General features: G+C 51.1%; 1 protein-coding gene across 1 annotated transcript in view; it reads left to right on the top strand.

Annotated features, from left to right (window-relative positions):
- Positions 1-1,721: 1,721 nt before the first annotated feature.
- Positions 1,722-18,274, top strand: part of slc2a12 (solute carrier family 2 member 12) — a 133,649-nt gene continuing 117,096 nt past the window's right edge. Inside the window, exon 1 of the mRNA XM_038799379.1 lies at positions 1,722-1,788. Within this exon, the coding sequence (XP_038655307.1) occupies positions 1,783-1,788 (6 nt within the window). The 5' untranslated portion in view covers positions 1,722-1,782. The remainder of the gene's footprint in view (positions 1,789-18,274) is intronic.

Here is an 18,274-nt window from a genome sequence, read left to right as displayed (position 1 = left end):
GTCGTTCTCGGCGCGGCAGAAACACCCCGCCAAACCTGCCCAAAACGGGGCTCTGTTTCTGTCCCTGAATCATCATAGAATCCGCACAGTAGAGAAAGAGGCCATTCGCCCATCAAGTCTGCACCGACCCTTTGAAAGGTCATCCTGCTCAGCCCAATCCCCACCCTGTAACCTCATCCTACTTTGCATATCTATGCACGATTTAACATGGCCTCAACATATTTGTACTGCGGGAGGAAACGGGAGCACTCGAAGGAAACACATGCAGTCACAGGGAGAACTTGCAAACGCCACACAGACAGTGACTCAAGGTGGGAATCGAACATAGATCGCAGCAGTGCTAACCGCAGTGTCATCATCCCGTTTACGGCGTGGGAGTCGGGAGTTTCACTAGGCGCCGCTGCTAGCCCCTCATCTGTCCCGGAATCGGTGACGGTTCGGTGCCGATTTCTTCGTTGTAGAACTGCCACACATTCTTCATTCTAGCCGGCACTTATCCGCTGAAATGGAGAATCCTGCCCTATGTTCCTCCACCAGAGTTGAACCGCCTCTGATTTGAGAAACAATACATTATCTTTCTCCACTCACAGTTTTACGTTGCTAAATGCTCCTCTGAGTGTCGCTTTCTAGTGACCACACCATGCATTGCATTGAGAGTTTTCCGCACTGAACCCAGTTTTGTCTGTGGACTCCACAGCTACTAACCTCCACTGCTACCCCTTATCCAGGTCACCTTGGTCAAGGCAGGAAGTCTTCCTGCTGCCATCACTTTGAAACAGGAGCTGACGGCCTTTCCCAGACAGTATGAAGGAGATCCTGCAGGGAGGCATGGCTAAACCCTGGGGCTACTTATTATCCTTTTAATATTTTGTGACAGAAAAATATATATATATATTTTGTGACAGAAAATGCAATTGTAAGTTCCAGCTGAAATGTCTACTTTGTTGTAGTGTGTCCGTGCATGGTTAACAATCACAAAACTAATCCTGTGAGTTGGCTGAGCGCCTTTTAGGGGCAGAAATCCTATAAGGCACACAGGCAGTTTTACATCCCCGTCATCATTGACTCGTGGGACATCACCCACGGATGTGCGACAACACATTGACAAGAAACATTTTGTCAAGTGCTTACTTTTGACCATCCACTTGATAAAGCGAAATACTGACTATTTTCTCAAATCTATAAACATCTTTCTCATTTTCTCTTGCGTCCTTGCAATGGCTCAGTTAAGCTTTATATTTCCCACTGGCTCTTCTCACACGCTGACTGACTTTGGAGTGGGTGTGTTACCTTTGCTGCATTGGGAAGCATGAGATGTTTATCCCTCAGGCAACCGACTAGCAAAATAAGGTTATCTGATCATTTTCGCTGCTGTTGGTGGGACTATTGCTGCATTCACACTTGGAGACAGGTTTCCTACACAATGCCATGGGTGGTTTAACAATCATTGGATCAAATATCGGGCAGCTTTGAGCAAACGTTTCAGAAAACGTATATTCATTGTTTTAAAACTGAATTGCCAAAATCAATTCTGAGGTAGTGCTGTCACCTCTAATGTTTACATTCTAGAATTAAGTGCACTTAAGAGCTTTAATTTTGAACATCAGCTGGTTTGTGGTGGTTCCAGCTGTAGTATTTTTCTTCAGCTGAAGTATTTGATTGTCAAACATAGCCACACCCTGATTTGTAATATAAGAGTGGCCTGAAAGCTTAGCGGCGTCTATTGGAGTCGAAGAGAGTGTAAATGTGGACAGCGAGTGCATGGGCTGAAAGAATCTCATCATGAAGGTATTTTTAAAATTCTAGCTGTTTGAGGTTTCTGAGCCAAGAGAGTAGCAAGAAGTAAGAATCATATATTTGGTTAGGTAAGCCCCAGGTCTGCATGAGTAAGGAGCCAAGCAAACAATGCGTTATAAAAGCATTCAGTCACAGTTGAGGTAAGTTACTGATTCAGGATGTGTATCAAGCAGTTGTGACAAATGAAAAATGGACAGGCTAAGAGGCAGCTAGAACAGGAAGTAAGAACAATATGTGGATAAAGCACAAGGGATAATACGATAGTCACAGTAGCTAGGGGTGGCAACCCAGTTAAATCATAGCATCATGGAATTTACAGTGCAGAAGGAGGCCATTCGGCCCATCAAGTCTGCATCAACCCTTTGAAAGAACACCCTAAGTCTGCACCTCCACCCGATGTCCATAATCCCAGTAACCCCACTGAACCTTTTTGGACACCAAGGACAATTTAGCATGGCCAATCCACCTAACCTGCACAACTTTGGACTGTGGGAGGAAACCGGAGCACCCAGAGGAAACCCACACAGACACAGGGAGCACATGCAAATTCCACACAGACAGTGACCCAGCGGGGAATCAAACCTGGGACACTGGAGCTGTGAAGCAACTGTGTTACCATGCCCTCCCCCCCAAGATGTTCAATTGTGTCTCAAACGCAGTCTTACCTATGTAATAACATTTATTTTGATACGATGTGTGTGTCATTTGTTGCTTTGTCAACAGTCGAGTAGGTTTTATTACTTGACTAGTTCATTCAGTGGACTGACAGTATTCACACTTAAGGAAATATTTTGGATTTTTTTTTAGAACTGTTCCTAGCTGTGGACATTCCTGTCAAGGCTAGCATTTGTGCCTCATCTCTAACCACTGCGGTGTATGTGGTATACTGCAGCGTTATTAGAAGTTTCAAACTTCTTTTGTTTTGTTAGAGCAGCACTTATCTAGGCTACTAGGGTCAGTTCCATTACTCTCCTGACTTGGTGAGTTACTCGCCACAGAATCCCCAACCTCTGACCTGTTCTTATGGCACTGGTCCAGTTCAATTTCTGGTCAATGGTAACTCCCCAGGTGTTTCTGGTTGGGTCTTCACCTATGCTAATGTCACGGAGGAATAATTAGATTCAATCTTGCTGGAGATAATCATTGCTACACTGGCAGTTGTGTGGCGTGAATGTTATTAACCACTTAAAAGCTTAAAGCTGAATATTGTCCAGATCTTGTTGCATGTGAACATGGATTGTTTCAGTTTCTGAGGAATATCAAGCGGGATTGAACATTTAGCTCACAAGGCTAAATCGCTGGCTTATAAAGCAGACTAAGCAGGCCAGCAGCACGGTTTGATTCCCGTACCAGCCTCCCCGGACAGGCGCCGGAATGTGGCGACTAGGGGCTTTTCACAATAACTTCATTGAAGCCTACTCGTGACAATAAGCGATTTTCATTTCATTTCATTTCATGATGGAGGAAAGGTTATGGGTATGATTTTCCGTTGGGTGATGCCGAAATTGGGAAACGCGATTGGGTAGAGAATAGGCTCCATTGGCAAAATCAAAGCGGGCGCTGATTTGACACCAAATTGCAATTCTCCGTCACCTCGACAACGGCACCAATGCAGTCTGGAAAAAACATACAGTAAACACAGTTTGCATAGAGGGCCTGATCCAGTATTCTCCGGGCCTCCGCGATTCTCCGCCTACGATGGGCCGAGTTCCCAACAGCGCAGTTCACTTGTGGACTTACCTCAAGAGGGTCGACTGCCACGTAGGTCCCGCCCACTGCGAGTCCCTTTTCAAGGGCGAGGTGAACCGCCCTCTCAGCCCTCAGGAAGAACACTACTTTCCCGTACATTCAAGAGGCGGCCACAATGGCCAAGGGACCGGCAACCCCGGCCATCGCACGAACGCACACCTCTATGGTGATGGTGGGGTGAGCGTAGCACTTTACGCCCAGCTTTCGGGTCAGCAACCGGAAAGGTGGCGGGGCTGCGGGAGCAGTGGAGGCCGAAGAGGCTACCACCCCCGCATAGGTGGCTCTGGTCGGCCCCACCATGGCGTAGGTGGAGTGGCCATCAGGGCAAGTGCTACGCCCACCCCAATGAGGGCTTTGTCACGTTGGAATTTAATTAACAAAATAGATAGTGGGGAGGGGGATGTCAGGGGAAGAGTGAGGTGGAATCTCCCCCTTGGAAGGTATACGGGGGAGCAAAGCAGGGAAGGGAAGAGAAGAGAGAACAAGGAGCACTGTTGGAGGAAGTCAGCAACACAGGAGGGTGGGGCACCGTAGATGGAATGGTGCCCGAAGTGAGAGACTCCTGAGACTCCGGGTGAAGCTGGAGGGTGGGAGGATTGGGGATCTTCAGCCCAGGAGGGGAACCAGCAAAAGAAAACACAGTCCGTGCTCCCACCCTAGGTCACCACACTGAGGTAAGTGACGCTGGTTTAAATAAGTCTTCAGCCCAGGTAGGGCTCAGCAAAATACAGTCGGTGCTCCCCACTGAAACGACCACCCAATGGAACCGATCTCCTCCTCTTCAGCCCAGGAGGAGCCCAGCAGCCACTCAATGTCCCCGTCCTGGAACAAGCTCACCATATGGAACTAGCAGCTGGGAGACACTGGATAGGGCCGGGCCCTCAGCCTGGGAGGGGCCCAGCAAACAAACAAGCCCCCAAATTGGGTTTATTCCCACCTTGTTTTTGCAGCCACCTTCCTGTTGTTGTTTTTCCTTCCCTACTTCTTTCCTTCTCTCTTTCCTCTCTCCTCTCTCTCCTTCTCTCTTTCCTGCAGGCAATTCAGCAGCAGTCAGCATTGGAAACAGCACTCAGCAACAGAGACAGAGAGCAGCTGCAGCCACTCAAGGTGGATTGGCCACGCTAAATTGCCCTTAATTGGAAAAAAAAAATTGGGTACCCTAAATTTATGAAAAAAAGATTCCTTCCGTCATCGGAAAAGCCTTCATTCTCGCTTGCTTCCTGCATGTATTCCCCCTTCCTATGTATTGATTTTCAACTGTAGGTTACAGTGGTTTGTTTAAATTTTATTAAAAATGCATATCTGATCTGTCAATATGTATCAAATATTTTGGCAGTCGCACAGTTATGTTTAGGAAAACGTAAAGTTTCCAAGGTTAGGTTTGTGATTTAGGAATGTTCGTGACATTGTGCTTTCTTGATTACACTGTACCATTAAGTGCATTGAACTTATTATGACTGATTTAATGTTGTGCTTCAAGCTGGATAGCTAACGGTGATTTTGAAGTGTTTGGGAATTGGCAATAACGACGCTAGAGAGTAGAACGGTAAGGAAGGCATTAATAAGCTGAGAACTAGCCTGATGCCGAGACGGGTGCTTACTGGGTGCCGCCTGCAGGGCGGCCCCTTATATACAGCACCCTGGTGGGCGGAGCCGGAGGCGGAGTCCCCCAGGGTTCCAAGCCAGGTCTTAAAGGGGACATCACCTTACATGATGATAAGGGTACAATAATACAGTAACCGTTCATCACATTCACCCCCTGTTTAAAAAAAACACAAAGTCTGTCAGGGGTGAAGTGGGATCACAAGTCTATTCGTTTCGGCGGCCGGATCGTCCTCATCGACCTTCTCAGCTCGGGTGGTGGTGCGGCGGACACGGATGTCTTAGTTGAGGGTACATCCAGGAGCACGATGGTCGGAGCTTTGGTCGGGGTAGGGGGTCGGGGCATAGGGAGGATAGCCGGGGCTGAGGGTAGCGGTTCCGGCGCCGGCGGAGGGTGTGGAAGGGGGGGGGCTAGGGGGCACGCGCGGTCGCTGTCCACCGACGGAGAGGGGGACATGGGGTGGCATTAGTGGGTGCCAGGTCCCGCAAGGAAACCGTGAGGGGGGGGGGGTCTGTGGTGGGGGAACCAGCGGGTGCCAGATCCCAGAGGGAAACCGTGTTTTGCCTGCGGTCGGGATGCTCGACGTAGGCATATCGGGGGTTCACATGTAGTAGTCGGACCCTCTCGACCAGGGGGTCCGTTTTATGGCTCCTCGCGTGCCTCCGGAGAAGAACAGGTCCCGGAGTCATCAGCCAATGTGGAAGCGAGACCCCGGAGGTAGACTTCTTGGGGAAGACAAACAAGCGATTGTGAGGGGTCTCATTCGTGGCCATGCAGAGGAGCGACCTAATGGAATGCAGGGCATCGGGTAGGACCTCCTGCCAGCGGGTGGTTGGGAGACTCCTTGACCGTAGGGCTAGGACAGCCTTCCTAACTGTCGCATTCTCCCTCTCCACCTGCCCGTTTCCCTGCGGGTTATAACTGGTCGTTCCGCTCGACGCGATGCCCTTGCAGAGCAGATACTGACGGAGCTCATCGCTCATGAACGATGTACCCCGGTCACTGTGGATATGAGCGGGGAAACCGAACAGGGTGAAGATGCTGAGCAGTGCCTTTATCATGGTGGCCGAGGTCATGTATGGGACAGGGGACGGCGAATGGGAAGCGGGAGAACTCGTCGATGATGGTTAGGAAGTAGGCATTGCGGTTGGTGGACGGGAGGGGGTCTTTGAAGTTCACGCTTAGTCGCCCAAAGGGCCCCGAGGCCTTTACGAGGCGAGCCTTGTCTGGCCGGTAGAAGTGCGGTTTGCAACTCCACGCAGATCTGACAAGCCCTGGTCATGGCCTTGACTTCCTTGGTGGAGTAAGGTAGATTGCGGGACTTGATAAAGTGGGCGAGCCGGGTAACCACCGGGTGACAGAGGTTGTTGTGGATGGCCCGCAGGCGATCCTCTTGCACGTTGGCGCACATGCCATGGGACAGGGCATCTGGGTGCTCGTTGAGCTCCCCTGGACGATACTTGATATCGTACGTGTAGGTGGAGAGATCATCCACCTCAAGGTTTTATCATTCATAATTTTGCCCATTGTGCATTATCAAACATGAAGGCAACCGACTGTTGGTCGGTAACGAGGGTGAACCTCCTACCGGCTAGTGCCTCCAATGCCGCACAACCTCCACAATGGCTTGTGCCTTCTTTTCAACTGCATAGTGCTGAATCCCGGAGGCGGTGAGGGTCCGGGAGAAGAAAGCTACTGGCCTGCCTGCCTGGTTGAGGGTAGCAGTCAGGGCGATCGTAGAATTATCATAGAATTTACAGTGCAGAAGGAGGCCATTCGGCCCATCGAGTCTGCACCGGCTCTTGGAAAGAGCACCCTACCCAAGGTCAACACCTCCCCCCTAGCCCCATAACCCAGTAACTCCACCCAACACTAAGGGCAATTTTGGACACTAAGGGCAATTTATCATGGCCAATCCACCTAACCTGCACATCTTTGGACTGTGGGAGTGTGGTAGTATGACTAGGGGTATTACGGTACCTGGGAGTGTGAGCTGCCATTGGTGCAGAGGGCTCGCTGCCCATTGGCCCAGGTATCATGTGCTTCTTATCCCTATTCGCTAAGATGAAGGTAGCTCCACCTACGAGGCGGGGTATAAGTACCCGTGTTCCCCTGCAGCCAGGCCATTTCCTGTACGTCTGCTGCCGGTCTCACTTCTTGCTAATTAAAGCCTTTTGTTTTGGACTTCACCTACGTTTCGTGTCCATTGATTGTGCATCAGGGAGGAAACCAGAGCACCCGGAGGAAACCCATGCACACACAGGGAGGATGTGCAGACTCCGCACAGACAGTGACCCAAGCCGGAATTGAACCTGGGACCCTGGAGTGGTGAAGCAATTGTGCTATCCACAATGCTATCGTGCTGCCCATGTCTGATGCATCGCTCTCTACCTGGAAAGGGATGGTTTCGTCCACCGCGTGCATAGCGGTGATGTTGGCCTTGATGCGAGTGAAGGCCAACCGGGCCTCAGCCGACAGGGGAAATATCGTGGTCTTTATGAGTGGGCGAGCTTTGTCCGCATATTTGGGGACCCACTGAGCGTAATAGGAGAAAAGCCCCAAGCACCGTATGAGGGTTTTGAGGCTACGGTGGAGTGGGAGTTTCTTAAGGGGGCGCATGCGGTCGGGGTCGGGACCTAGGACCCCGTTTTCCACGACATAGCTGAGGATGGCTAGTCGGGTTGTGTGGAAAACACATTTTTCCTTGTCATAGGTCAGGTTGAGGGCTCGGGCGGTCTGGAGGAACTTTTCAAGGTTCGCGTCATGGTCCTGCTGATCATGGCCGCAGATGGTGACATTGTCCAAGTACGGTCTGGCAGATGGAGTATAATGTCAATAAGTGTGAAGTCGTGCATTTTGGTAGGAGTAACAATAGAATGGATTATTACTTAAATGGTAAAAATCTGCAGCATGCTGCTATGCTGAGGGACCTGGGTGTATTTGTGCATGAGTCACAGATGGTTGGTCTGCAGGTGCAACAGGTAATTAGGAAGGCAAATGGAATTTTGTTATTCATTGCGATTTTTGAAAAGGGGATTGAGTTTAACAGCAGAGAGGTAATGTTGCAGTTGTACAGGGTGCTGGTGAGGCCACACCTGGAGTACTGTGTGCAGTTTTGGTCTCCACACTTGAGAAAGGATGTGCTAGCACTAGAGGGGGTGCAGAGGAGGTTCACTAGGCTGATTCCGGAGTTGAGGGGGTTATCGTATGAGGAGAGGCTGAGTAGATTGGGATTATATTCACTGGAATTCAGAAGGTTGAGGGGGGATCTAATAGAAACATAAAATTTTGAAGGGAATGGATAAGATCGAAGTAGAAAGGATGTTTCCACTGATAGGTGAAAGTAGGACAAGAGGGCATAGCCTCAAGATTAGGGGGGGACAGATTTAGGACTGAATCAAGGGGGAACTTATTCATTCAGAGGGTGGTTAAAGTATGGAATTCCCTACCAAAAGGAGTAGTAGACGCTACTTCATTGAATATATTTAAAGATAGGGTAGATGTTTTTTTGAAAATAAAGGAATTATGGGATATGGCGAGAATGCGGGTAAGTGGTTCTGAGACCACGAAAAGATCAGTCATGATCTTATAGAATGGCGGAGCAGGCTCGAAGGGCCGGACGGTCTAATTCTGCTCCTAGTTCTTATGTTCTTATGTACGGGTATGTAGCCCGCAAGCCGCACTGGTCCACCATTTGGTCCATCGCCCTCTGGAAGATGAAGACCCCATTTGTGATGCCGAAGGGGACCCTGAGGAAGTGGAAGAGCCGGCCGGCTGCCTCGAAGGCAGTATAGGGGCGGTCTTTCGGTCGGATAGGGAGCTGGTGGTAGGCGGATTTGAGATCGACAATGGAAAATACCCGGTATTGGGCGATCTGATTGACCATTTCTGCTATGCGAGGAAGGGGGTACGCATCGAGCTGCATGAAGCGGTTTATGGTCTGGCTATAGTCCACAACCATCCGCTTCTTTTCCCCGGACCGTACTACCACCATTTGTGCTCTCCAGGGGCTGTTGCTAGCCTGGATGACCCACTCTCCCAGTAAACGCTGGACCTCTGATTTGATAAAAGTCATGCCTTGGGCACTGTACCGCTGGCTCCTGGTGGCAACGGGCTTACAGTCGGGAGTGAGGTTCGCAAATAGAGAGGGGGGTGCGACTTTCAGTGTCGCAAGGCTGCATACCGTGAGGGGGGGGCAAGGGTCCGCCGAACTTCAGTGTCAGGCTTCGGTGGCTGCATTGGAAATCCAGCCCGAGCAGCAGAGGGGCGCAGAGATGAGGGAGGATATAAAGTTTGAAACGAGCATATTCGGCGCCCTGGATCGAGAGATCCGCAATACAATACCCCGTGATTTGGACCGAGTGAGACCCGGAGGCGAGGGCTATGGTTTGGGACAAGGGATGGGTGCGCAAGGAGCAGCGTCTTACCATTTCCGGATGGATAAAGCTCTCCGTGCTCCCGGAGTCGTAGCGGCAGGGAGTGTCGCACCCGTTGACCTGGACCTGCATCATGGAATTCTGCATGTGCTTTGGCCACGTTTGGTCGAGTGTAATCACTCCCAGTTGCGGGTAGTCTGAGTCCTCAGCCAAGTCAGATTCACAAAATGGCCACCACCTTCGGTCTCACGTGTTGGGTCGAGAAGATGGCCGCCGGCAAGATGGCCACCCCCATGACTTACACGAGGCCGATGACGCGTTGGAAGGGGCGCGTCCGGTCAGTGCGCAGCCGCGTTGCGAGGCCTACGGGCTTGTGAGCCTGATTTTCGGGCCCGATGATCTTTTTGTTTCTGGGCCTTGGGCCTAGCCAGGAAGACCCTCGCGAAATGCCCCTTCTTCCTGCAGTCACTGCAGATGGCGGAGAGGGCTGGGCAGCGTGGACGTGGGTGCTGGCCCTGCCCACAGAAATAGCATCGTGTGCCCCCGGTCTGGGCAGGTCACCGCGCGGCGCAGGCCCGTAGCATGGCCGAGTCTGGGGAAGTCCGAGGGGGGCTCGCAGGATCCGCGGGGTATGTGCCGAGATTGTGGCGACCCACTTCCAGCGAGGTGGCGAGCGTTACCATGTCCTGGAGGTCTTTTGCTCCATTTTCGAGGAGACGCTGCCGGATGTAGGTTGAGCGGATGCCGGACACAAAAGCGTCTCGGATGTGCAGGCTCATATGGACTTCCGCCATCACATCCTGATGATTGCAGTTCCTGGCGAGCGCGGTGAGCTTTTCTACGAATTCGTCCAGCGTTTCCCCTGAGCGCTGCCGGCAGGTAGAGAGATGCAGGTAGAGAGATGTCCGCATATACCTCGTTTATGGGTTTCACGAACTACTTGCATAGGATCTCGACCGCTTTGTCATAAGTATTCGCCTCGATCAAGGCGGAGATTCTGTGACTCACCCGGGCGTGGAGTAGGCGCAGCTTGCGTGGCCCCGGGATGGGAGTCTCTGAGGAGTCCAGGTAGGCTTCGAAGCATCGGAGCCAGTATTAAAAAATTTCTGTGGCCTCCGGTGTCCGTGCTTCCATGTTGAGCTTCTCTGGCTTGAGGCCTGCGTCCATCCTAACGTAGTTTAGCTTATTAAATTATAGTACCCTCAATAACGACGCAAGAGAGTAGAATGGTAAAGAAGACATTAATAAGCTAAGAACTAGCCTGATGCCGAGACGGGTGCTTACTGGGTGCCGCCTGCAGGGCGGCCCCTTATATACAACTCCCTGGTGGGCGGAGCCAGAGGTGGAGTCCCCCAGGGTTCCAAGCCCGGTCTTAAAGGGGACATCCCCTTCCATGACGATAAGGGTACAGTAATACAGTAACTATTCATCACAGTTATATTCAGATCCTTGAATTGTGCTTACAAGAAAATGCTCAGACCTTGGGCAAAATGTGCTCTTACTCCTCAGGCTGCATTAACTCAGAAGAGTTCACTATTGTTTCCAGGAAAGGAAAAGGAAGGCAATCAATCCAAGGGTTCCAATCCTGACCACTTTCCAGTGACCTTTACTGGAAAGTATGAGTACATGATATTAGATGCTATTGAGGTTGAACTCAGCTGTGATACTCCCTATGGGGAAATAGTTGGCTAAAATTTACTATATGACAAAGATTGTTTACCAAGACTACCTCCAGAATATCAAGCATCTCTGCCCCTGCTTCAGCCTATCTGCTAATAATAATCTGTATTAGTGTCACAAGTAGGCTCACATTAACACTTCAGTGAAGTTACTGTGAAAAGCCCCTAGTTACCACACTCCAGCGCATGTTCGGGTACACTGAGGGAGAATTCAGAATGTCCCATTCAGCTAACAAGCATGGCTTTTGGGACTTCTGGGGGAAACCCACGCAGACAGTGGGAGAACGTGCAAACTCCGCACAGACAGTGACCCAAACCGGGAATCGAACCCGGGTCCCTGGCGCTGTGGAGCAACAGTGCTACCATGCTGAAGCAGTGTGGTGAATCACAGTATCGTAATTCACACCGTATTACTGTCTCTGTAAGCTCGGCACACGAGGAGTTGCGCTGCTCTGCCACTAGGGGGAGATGCACTGGGTGTGTACGGGAGTTTATGCTGGGCTCCCCCTTGTCTTCACCCACGACTCCTCCCCCGTAACCGGAAGTATAAAGGTTGATGCTAAGAGCCTGCCTGCAGTTCATCTGGAGTTCATCGTGTCACAGGCAGGCTCTGTTGTAAGACGATTAAAACCACTGTTCACTTCTAACCACGTGTCGCGTGAATTGAAGGTCTCATCAATTTAATCATCTTAAGAAACAGTAAGGAATGACCATGGAATCAGCCCTCAAGCCTAATCGACTGGAACTCGACCCGCAGGATGCAGAGGCGAAAGAAATCTTTTCACATTGGCTCCAATGTTTTAAGGCCTACCTGGCTGAAGCAAGCACCCCAGAAACGACGGAGGAGCAGAAACTCAGCGAGGGTGAGCCATCATATATCTACTCAGCTAAACTGTACCAGCTCATATACAGAGGCCCTAGCCCTACTCAATAGAATGTACGTGAGGCCTATCAATGAGGTCTATGCGCCCCACGTTTTTACTACTCACCGCCAGCGCCCTACATCACTAGAAGAATTCCTCAGAGACTTAAAAGCCTTATCCCGGGACTGTAATTAGCAGGCTGTAACTGCTACAGAGCATAGAGAACTTGCTGTCCGCGATGTCTTTGTGGCAGCCCTTAGATCGAATTACGTGTGCCAGCAACTGCTGGAGAAGGGGGCCCTAAATTTAGAAGATATTGTTGAACTCGCTACAACTATGGAGGTCATATTTCGCAGCCTCACCTAGTTTCCTGCCGACTGCGCGACCCCGTCATGGGCCCCCGACCAGCGACTCCCCCAGGCCTGCACCGCGCGGCCACCCAGCCACCAGGCTGCCCCTGCCTGCCACTTTTGTGGCCAGCCCTAGCACCGGCGGCAGCACTGCCCGGCTCGCAACGCGACCTGCAGCAGCTGCGGGCGAAAAGGCCACTACGCCAGAGTGTGTCTGGCAAGGAAGGCCCCAGCCCCTAAAACTCCAATGGCACAGAATAATCGCTCTCCGCACTCGCAGGCCCGCAGGCACCAGAACGCAGTGTCCTATGCCCCAACTCCGCCCCCAACCGCCACGTACGATCCATGGGGGCCACCATCTTGGCGGACCCCCACCACGCGGTCCACCACAGGCGACACATGGGGGCCCCCATCTTGGACACTATCTTCCTCGCCGCCCGCCACGTGCGATCCACGGGGGTGGCCATCTTGGGCCCCACCCTCTCCACACTCAGAAAACTCGATTGAAGACTGCGACCTCAGCGGGCACTCATCGCGGGGCCATCCCAGCGCAGCCGACCGAGCCGCCGACTACCCGCAACTCAACGCTGTCACACTGGACCAATCGCGCCCAAAGCATCTCAACAACTCTATGACAACGGTCAAAATCAATGGGTACAGTACACCGTGTCTTTTCGACTCCGGGAGCACTGAGAGCTTTGTACACCCAGATCTGGTAAGTCGCTGTTCACTCCCCGTTTTCCCTGCACGGCAAACTACCTCCCTCACTTCGGGTTCCCACTCTGTCCATATCCAAGGGCGCACCGTCGCAACTCTAACAATCCAAGGCGCTAGCTATTCTAAATTCCAACTATACGTCCTGCCCGAACTCTGCGCCCCACTCTTATTGGGACTCGACTTTCAATGCAATCTCAAGAGTCTCACCCTCAGCTTCGGCGGACCCCTACCCCCACTCACTATCTGCAGCCTAGCCACGCTGCGAATCTCCCCCCCTCCTCTCTTTGCCAACCTCACTCCAGACTGTAAACCCATAGCCACTCGCAGCAGGCGGTATAGCCTACAGGACAGGGTGTTCATTCACTCCGAGGTTGGCGGCTTTTACGTGAGGGGATCATAGTGGCTAGTAACAGTCCCTGGAGAGCTCAGATGGCGGTCGTCAAGACCGGGGGAAAAGTTCCGCATGGTCATAGACTATAGTCAGACTATTAATCAGTTTAAGCTCTTCGACGCGTACCCCCTCCCCAGGATTGCAGACATGGTGAATCAGATCGCCCAGTATCGGATTTCTTCCATGGTGGATCTGAAGTCTGCATACCACCAACTCCCAATCCGCCCGGAGGACTGCCACTTCACGGCGTTTTAGGCCGATGGCCGCCTCTTCCACTTCCTCCGGATCCCCTTTGGCGTCACGAATGGGGTCTCGGTGTTCCAACGAGCAATGGACCGAATGGTGGACCAGTACGGGCTGCGGGCCACGTTTCCGTACTTGGATAACGTCACCATCTGCGGCTATGACCAGCAGGACCACGATGCCAACCTCAACCGATTTCTCCAGACGGCCCAGAAGCTTAACCTCACATACAACAAGGAGAAATGCGTTTTCCGCACAACCAGACTAGCCACCCTCGGCTATGCCATGGAAAACGGAGTCCTAGGTCCCGACCCGGACCGTATGCTCCCTCTCCCTCATTGTCCCAAGGCCCTTAAACGGTGCTTGGGATTCTTTTCGGATTATGCCCATTGGTCCCTCAATATGCGGACAAAGCCCGCCCACTCTTTAAGGCCACACTTTTTCCCCTGTCAGCTGAGGCTCGCCAGGCCTTCAGCTGCATCAAGGAGGATATCGCCAAGGCGGCCATGCGGGCGTTGGATGAATCCGTCCCTTTCCAGGTTGAGAGCGATGCCTCAGAGGTAGCTCTTGCAGCCACGTTAAACCAGGCAGGGAGGCCAGTCGCATTTTTCTCCCGAACCCTCTCCGCTTCGGAACTTCGACACTCCTCATTCGAAAAAGAATCACAAGCCATTGTGGAGGCTATTCGTCACTGGAGGCACTACCTCGCAGGTAGAAGGTTCACCCTCATCACCGACCAAAGATCGGTTGCCTTCATGTTTGACAACTCGCAAAGGGGCAAAATTAAAAATGACAAAATTCTGAGGTGGAGGATCGAACTCTCCACCTACAATTACGATATTATGTATCCACCGGGGAAGCCCAACGAGCCCCCAGATGCCCTGTCCCGCGGGACGTGTGCCAGCGCACAGAGCAACCGCTTAAGAACCATCCACAATGACCTCTGCCACCGGGGGGTCACCCGGCTCGCCCACTACATTAAAGCCCGAAATCTGCCTTTCTCCACCGAGGAGGTAAAAGCCGTCACTAGGGATTGCCCGATCTGCGCGGAGTGCAAACCGCACTTCTACAGACCAGACAGGACGCACCTGGTCAAGGTTTCTAGGCCCTTTGAATGCCTCGCTATCGATTTCAAAGGGCCACTTCCCTCGACTAACAGGAATGTGTACTTCCTGACTGTTATAGGTGAGTTCTCCCGTTTTTCCTTTGCTATCCCATGCCCCGATATAACCTCCCACACAGTCATTAGGGTCCTGCATAGTATCTTCACCCTGTTTGGTTTCCCCAGCTATGTACACAGCGACCGGGTTCGTCCTTTATGAGCGACGAGCTGCGTCAGTTCCTGCTCGGCAAGGGCATCGCCTCGAGCAGGACTACCAGCTACAACCCCAGGGGGAACGGGCAGGTGGAGAGGGAGAATGCGACGGTCTGGAAGACCGTCCCACCGACCCTCGGGTCCAGGAATCTCCCGATCTCCCATTGGCAAGAAGTCCTCCCCGACGCGCTGCACACTATTAGGTCCCTCTTATGTACCACTACCAACCAGACCCCTCACGAGCGGCTCTTTAGTTTTTCCAGGGGCACTACCACGGGGGCTTCGCTCCCGGCATGGTTGACGTCAGGGCGCACAAAACTGACCCACTCGTAGAGAAAGTGCTCCTACTGCATTCGAACCCCCAGTACGCCTTCGTAGAGTTCCCTGACGGCCGTCAGGACACTGTATCCCTCCGGGACCAGGCACCTGCAGGATCCAAACCCCCCATTACCACCACCGAGGTACCCCTCACAATACATCCAACCCAACTCGCCCCCCATGCCCCCGTACCTACCAGCTCACTACATTTGTTTTGCGCGCCATCTAGCTCCCAGCGCCCCCAGTCCCCAGTCGAACCAAACGGGTACGACGCTCGAGCGGAATCACCCCCGGAGTCCGCCATCGTACCCCAACCGACAGTGCTCATCCAGCCACCAGAAGGAGCTGCAACCCCGGTGCTCCGCCGATCACAGCGGACAACTCGGCCACCGGACAGATTCAATCTGTAAGCCACCACCCCCGCTGGACTTGTTTTTTTTACAGGGGGTGAATGTGGTGAATCACAGTCGCGTAATTCACACTGTATTACACATGTTATACTATGTCTCTGTAAGCTCGGCACACAAGCAGTTGCGCTGCTCTGCCACTAGGGGGAGATGTACTGGGAGTGTACGGGAGTTTGTGCTGGGCTCCACCCTTGGCTCCACCTACGGCTCCTCCCCCGTAACCGGAAGTATAAAGGTTGATGCTGAGAGCCTGCCTGCAGTTCATCTGGAGTTCATCGTGTCACAGGCAGGCTCTGTTGTAAGACTATTAAAACCACTGTTCACTTCTAACTATGTGTCGCGTGAATTGATGGTCTCATCAAGCAGCTAGATGTGAGAGGTGACAGAGCACTATTTGAAGAAGAGCAGGAAAATTCTTCTGGTGTCCCTGCCAATATTTATATCATCATTTCCAGCAAAAACAGATTGTCTCCTCATTTACCACATTGTTATTTGGGGACTTTGTTGTACATAAACAGAGGATTCACTGGCAGTATTCAAAGACCAGCAGGCGAGTTCTCCCAATGTCTTGGCAAGCTTAATCCCTCAACCAGCATTGGCAAGATATCTCATTCACTGTTAGTTTGTGTGACCTTGCTGTGTGCACTGTGGTTGCTGTGCTTCTCTACACCAGTGATTTTCAAAGTGGGGATCTCCACCCATGAATGGTTGACAGGATGGTGTAGAATAGGTCGTCAAAAGATCACCAAAATGACCTCCAACTATCGCCTGACCATATTTTCCATTTTCTCTCTAAGTAAATTCTCATTGCGTTAGTGTATGACGCGTGAGGCTGATGAAATAGAAATAGAAATAGAAAATCGCTTATTGTCACGAGTAGGCTTCAATGAAGTTACTGTGAAAAGTCCCTAGTCGCCACATTCCGGCGCCTGTCCGGGGAGGCTGGTACGGGAATTGAACCGTGCTGCTGGCCTGCTTGAAAAGCCAGCGATTTAGCTGAGTGAGCTAAAGTAGAAGCCAGTGCCGTGGACTTCCTTGTCTCTCTGGGCCAGAGTATAGTTGGGAAGTTTGCAGTCAGACAGGCACCTGTAAAATTCTTTTTGGGTGGCATATCCTGCTACTGTGTTCAGGGTCAGGATCTGTATTATTTCTTGAGTTCAGTATGCCACTAACAAACCCCATGTGTCCTTTATCATTCTCTCAGTTAAGCTGCATATACAGCCTCCTCTGCCCCTACAAACCCCTATATCCACTCCTTCCACTTCCAAATTGTCTCTTCACACCAGGGCTCTTGTCCATCCAGGACACTTCTTTTTTTCATCATGATCCCCATCGCCATCCAACCCCTCTTCCCAGGTACTCTCCCCCAAGCATCTGTCTTTGCCATGTAGCTACATGGACTCCATCAGCTGAATCGATTCCTCTACAGCAAGGACTTTTGTATCTACCTTTATCAGGGCCTGAATTGTTCGCCAAAGATGGCATTAGCTGCCGACTAAACTACACTCATGTATACAGGGGCCGGTAAAATACTGCAGGTGTATGGAATGGATTGTGTCGACAAGTTTTGAATATTGGCCAGCTGAGCTGTGCGCAGTAATGTTTTTTCTTAAGCATGCTTTCAATCTGTCATATAATTACATGGGTAATGGTACTGACTGAACGTGTTTTTCATTCAACATTTAGGGCTCCTGTTTCTGAAGTTGAAGCTTTGAATTTAATTTCCTAACCGAGGTCGTGTGAGGTTTTGAACGGATGAACATAACGCTGTTAAAACTGTGCAATACTGAGCTTGTTAATTTTTCCAGCGCTTGCCCGCAATTTTCCAAATGCTAACAATTGATATGAAGAAATAATATAATCAAATAGTCCTGAGTTGAATCCTTTCGCAATGTGTCAGGGTGAAGCTTTTAAGGTGAAACAGCTGCTCAATTTAACAGTAATTATGGAGAATATTTTGTGAATGTGGCGTGGGTCGCAATTGTCAGCCATTCTGTAAACGTGGGTCGCTCGAAAAAAGTTTGAACAACACTGCTCTACATTATGTTGCGATTATCCTTCAATAGTTCATTATTGACTGAATTTAGAACGAATATGCTTTGCCAATACTGCAGCAATTTCACTATTTACCCTTTCAGATTATACGAGTTTAAATGAAGGACAGGGCAAATTTATTGACTATTTCCAAAATTAAATTTAAAACATGAGGTAATCACAATCATGCATATGTCACACGCATTCCCTGGGCCCACACACATGTCCTGTTCAGTTGCCTTGCTGATTGCAGTCGTATGGAGTGGATTTCCAATTTTTATTCTCAAAGGATTTCGGTTTGCCGTAGATTTCTCTTCTCATCCAGGGCGAGAGAGGACACATCGGGCAGGATTATCCAGAGCCGACGCCAAAATCGTATTCGGCAATCTGGCGGAGAATCCCCGTTTGTGACGAAATCGGGGCCGGCGCTGT

This window comes from Scyliorhinus canicula, chromosome 6 (genome assembly GCF_902713615.1).
Source record: "Scyliorhinus canicula chromosome 6, sScyCan1.1, whole genome shotgun sequence".
Classification (NCBI taxonomy): domain Eukaryota; kingdom Metazoa; phylum Chordata; class Chondrichthyes; order Carcharhiniformes; family Scyliorhinidae; genus Scyliorhinus; species Scyliorhinus canicula.
Note: the sequence above shows the minus strand (reverse complement) of the source record. Positions and strands in the feature narration are given on the sequence as shown.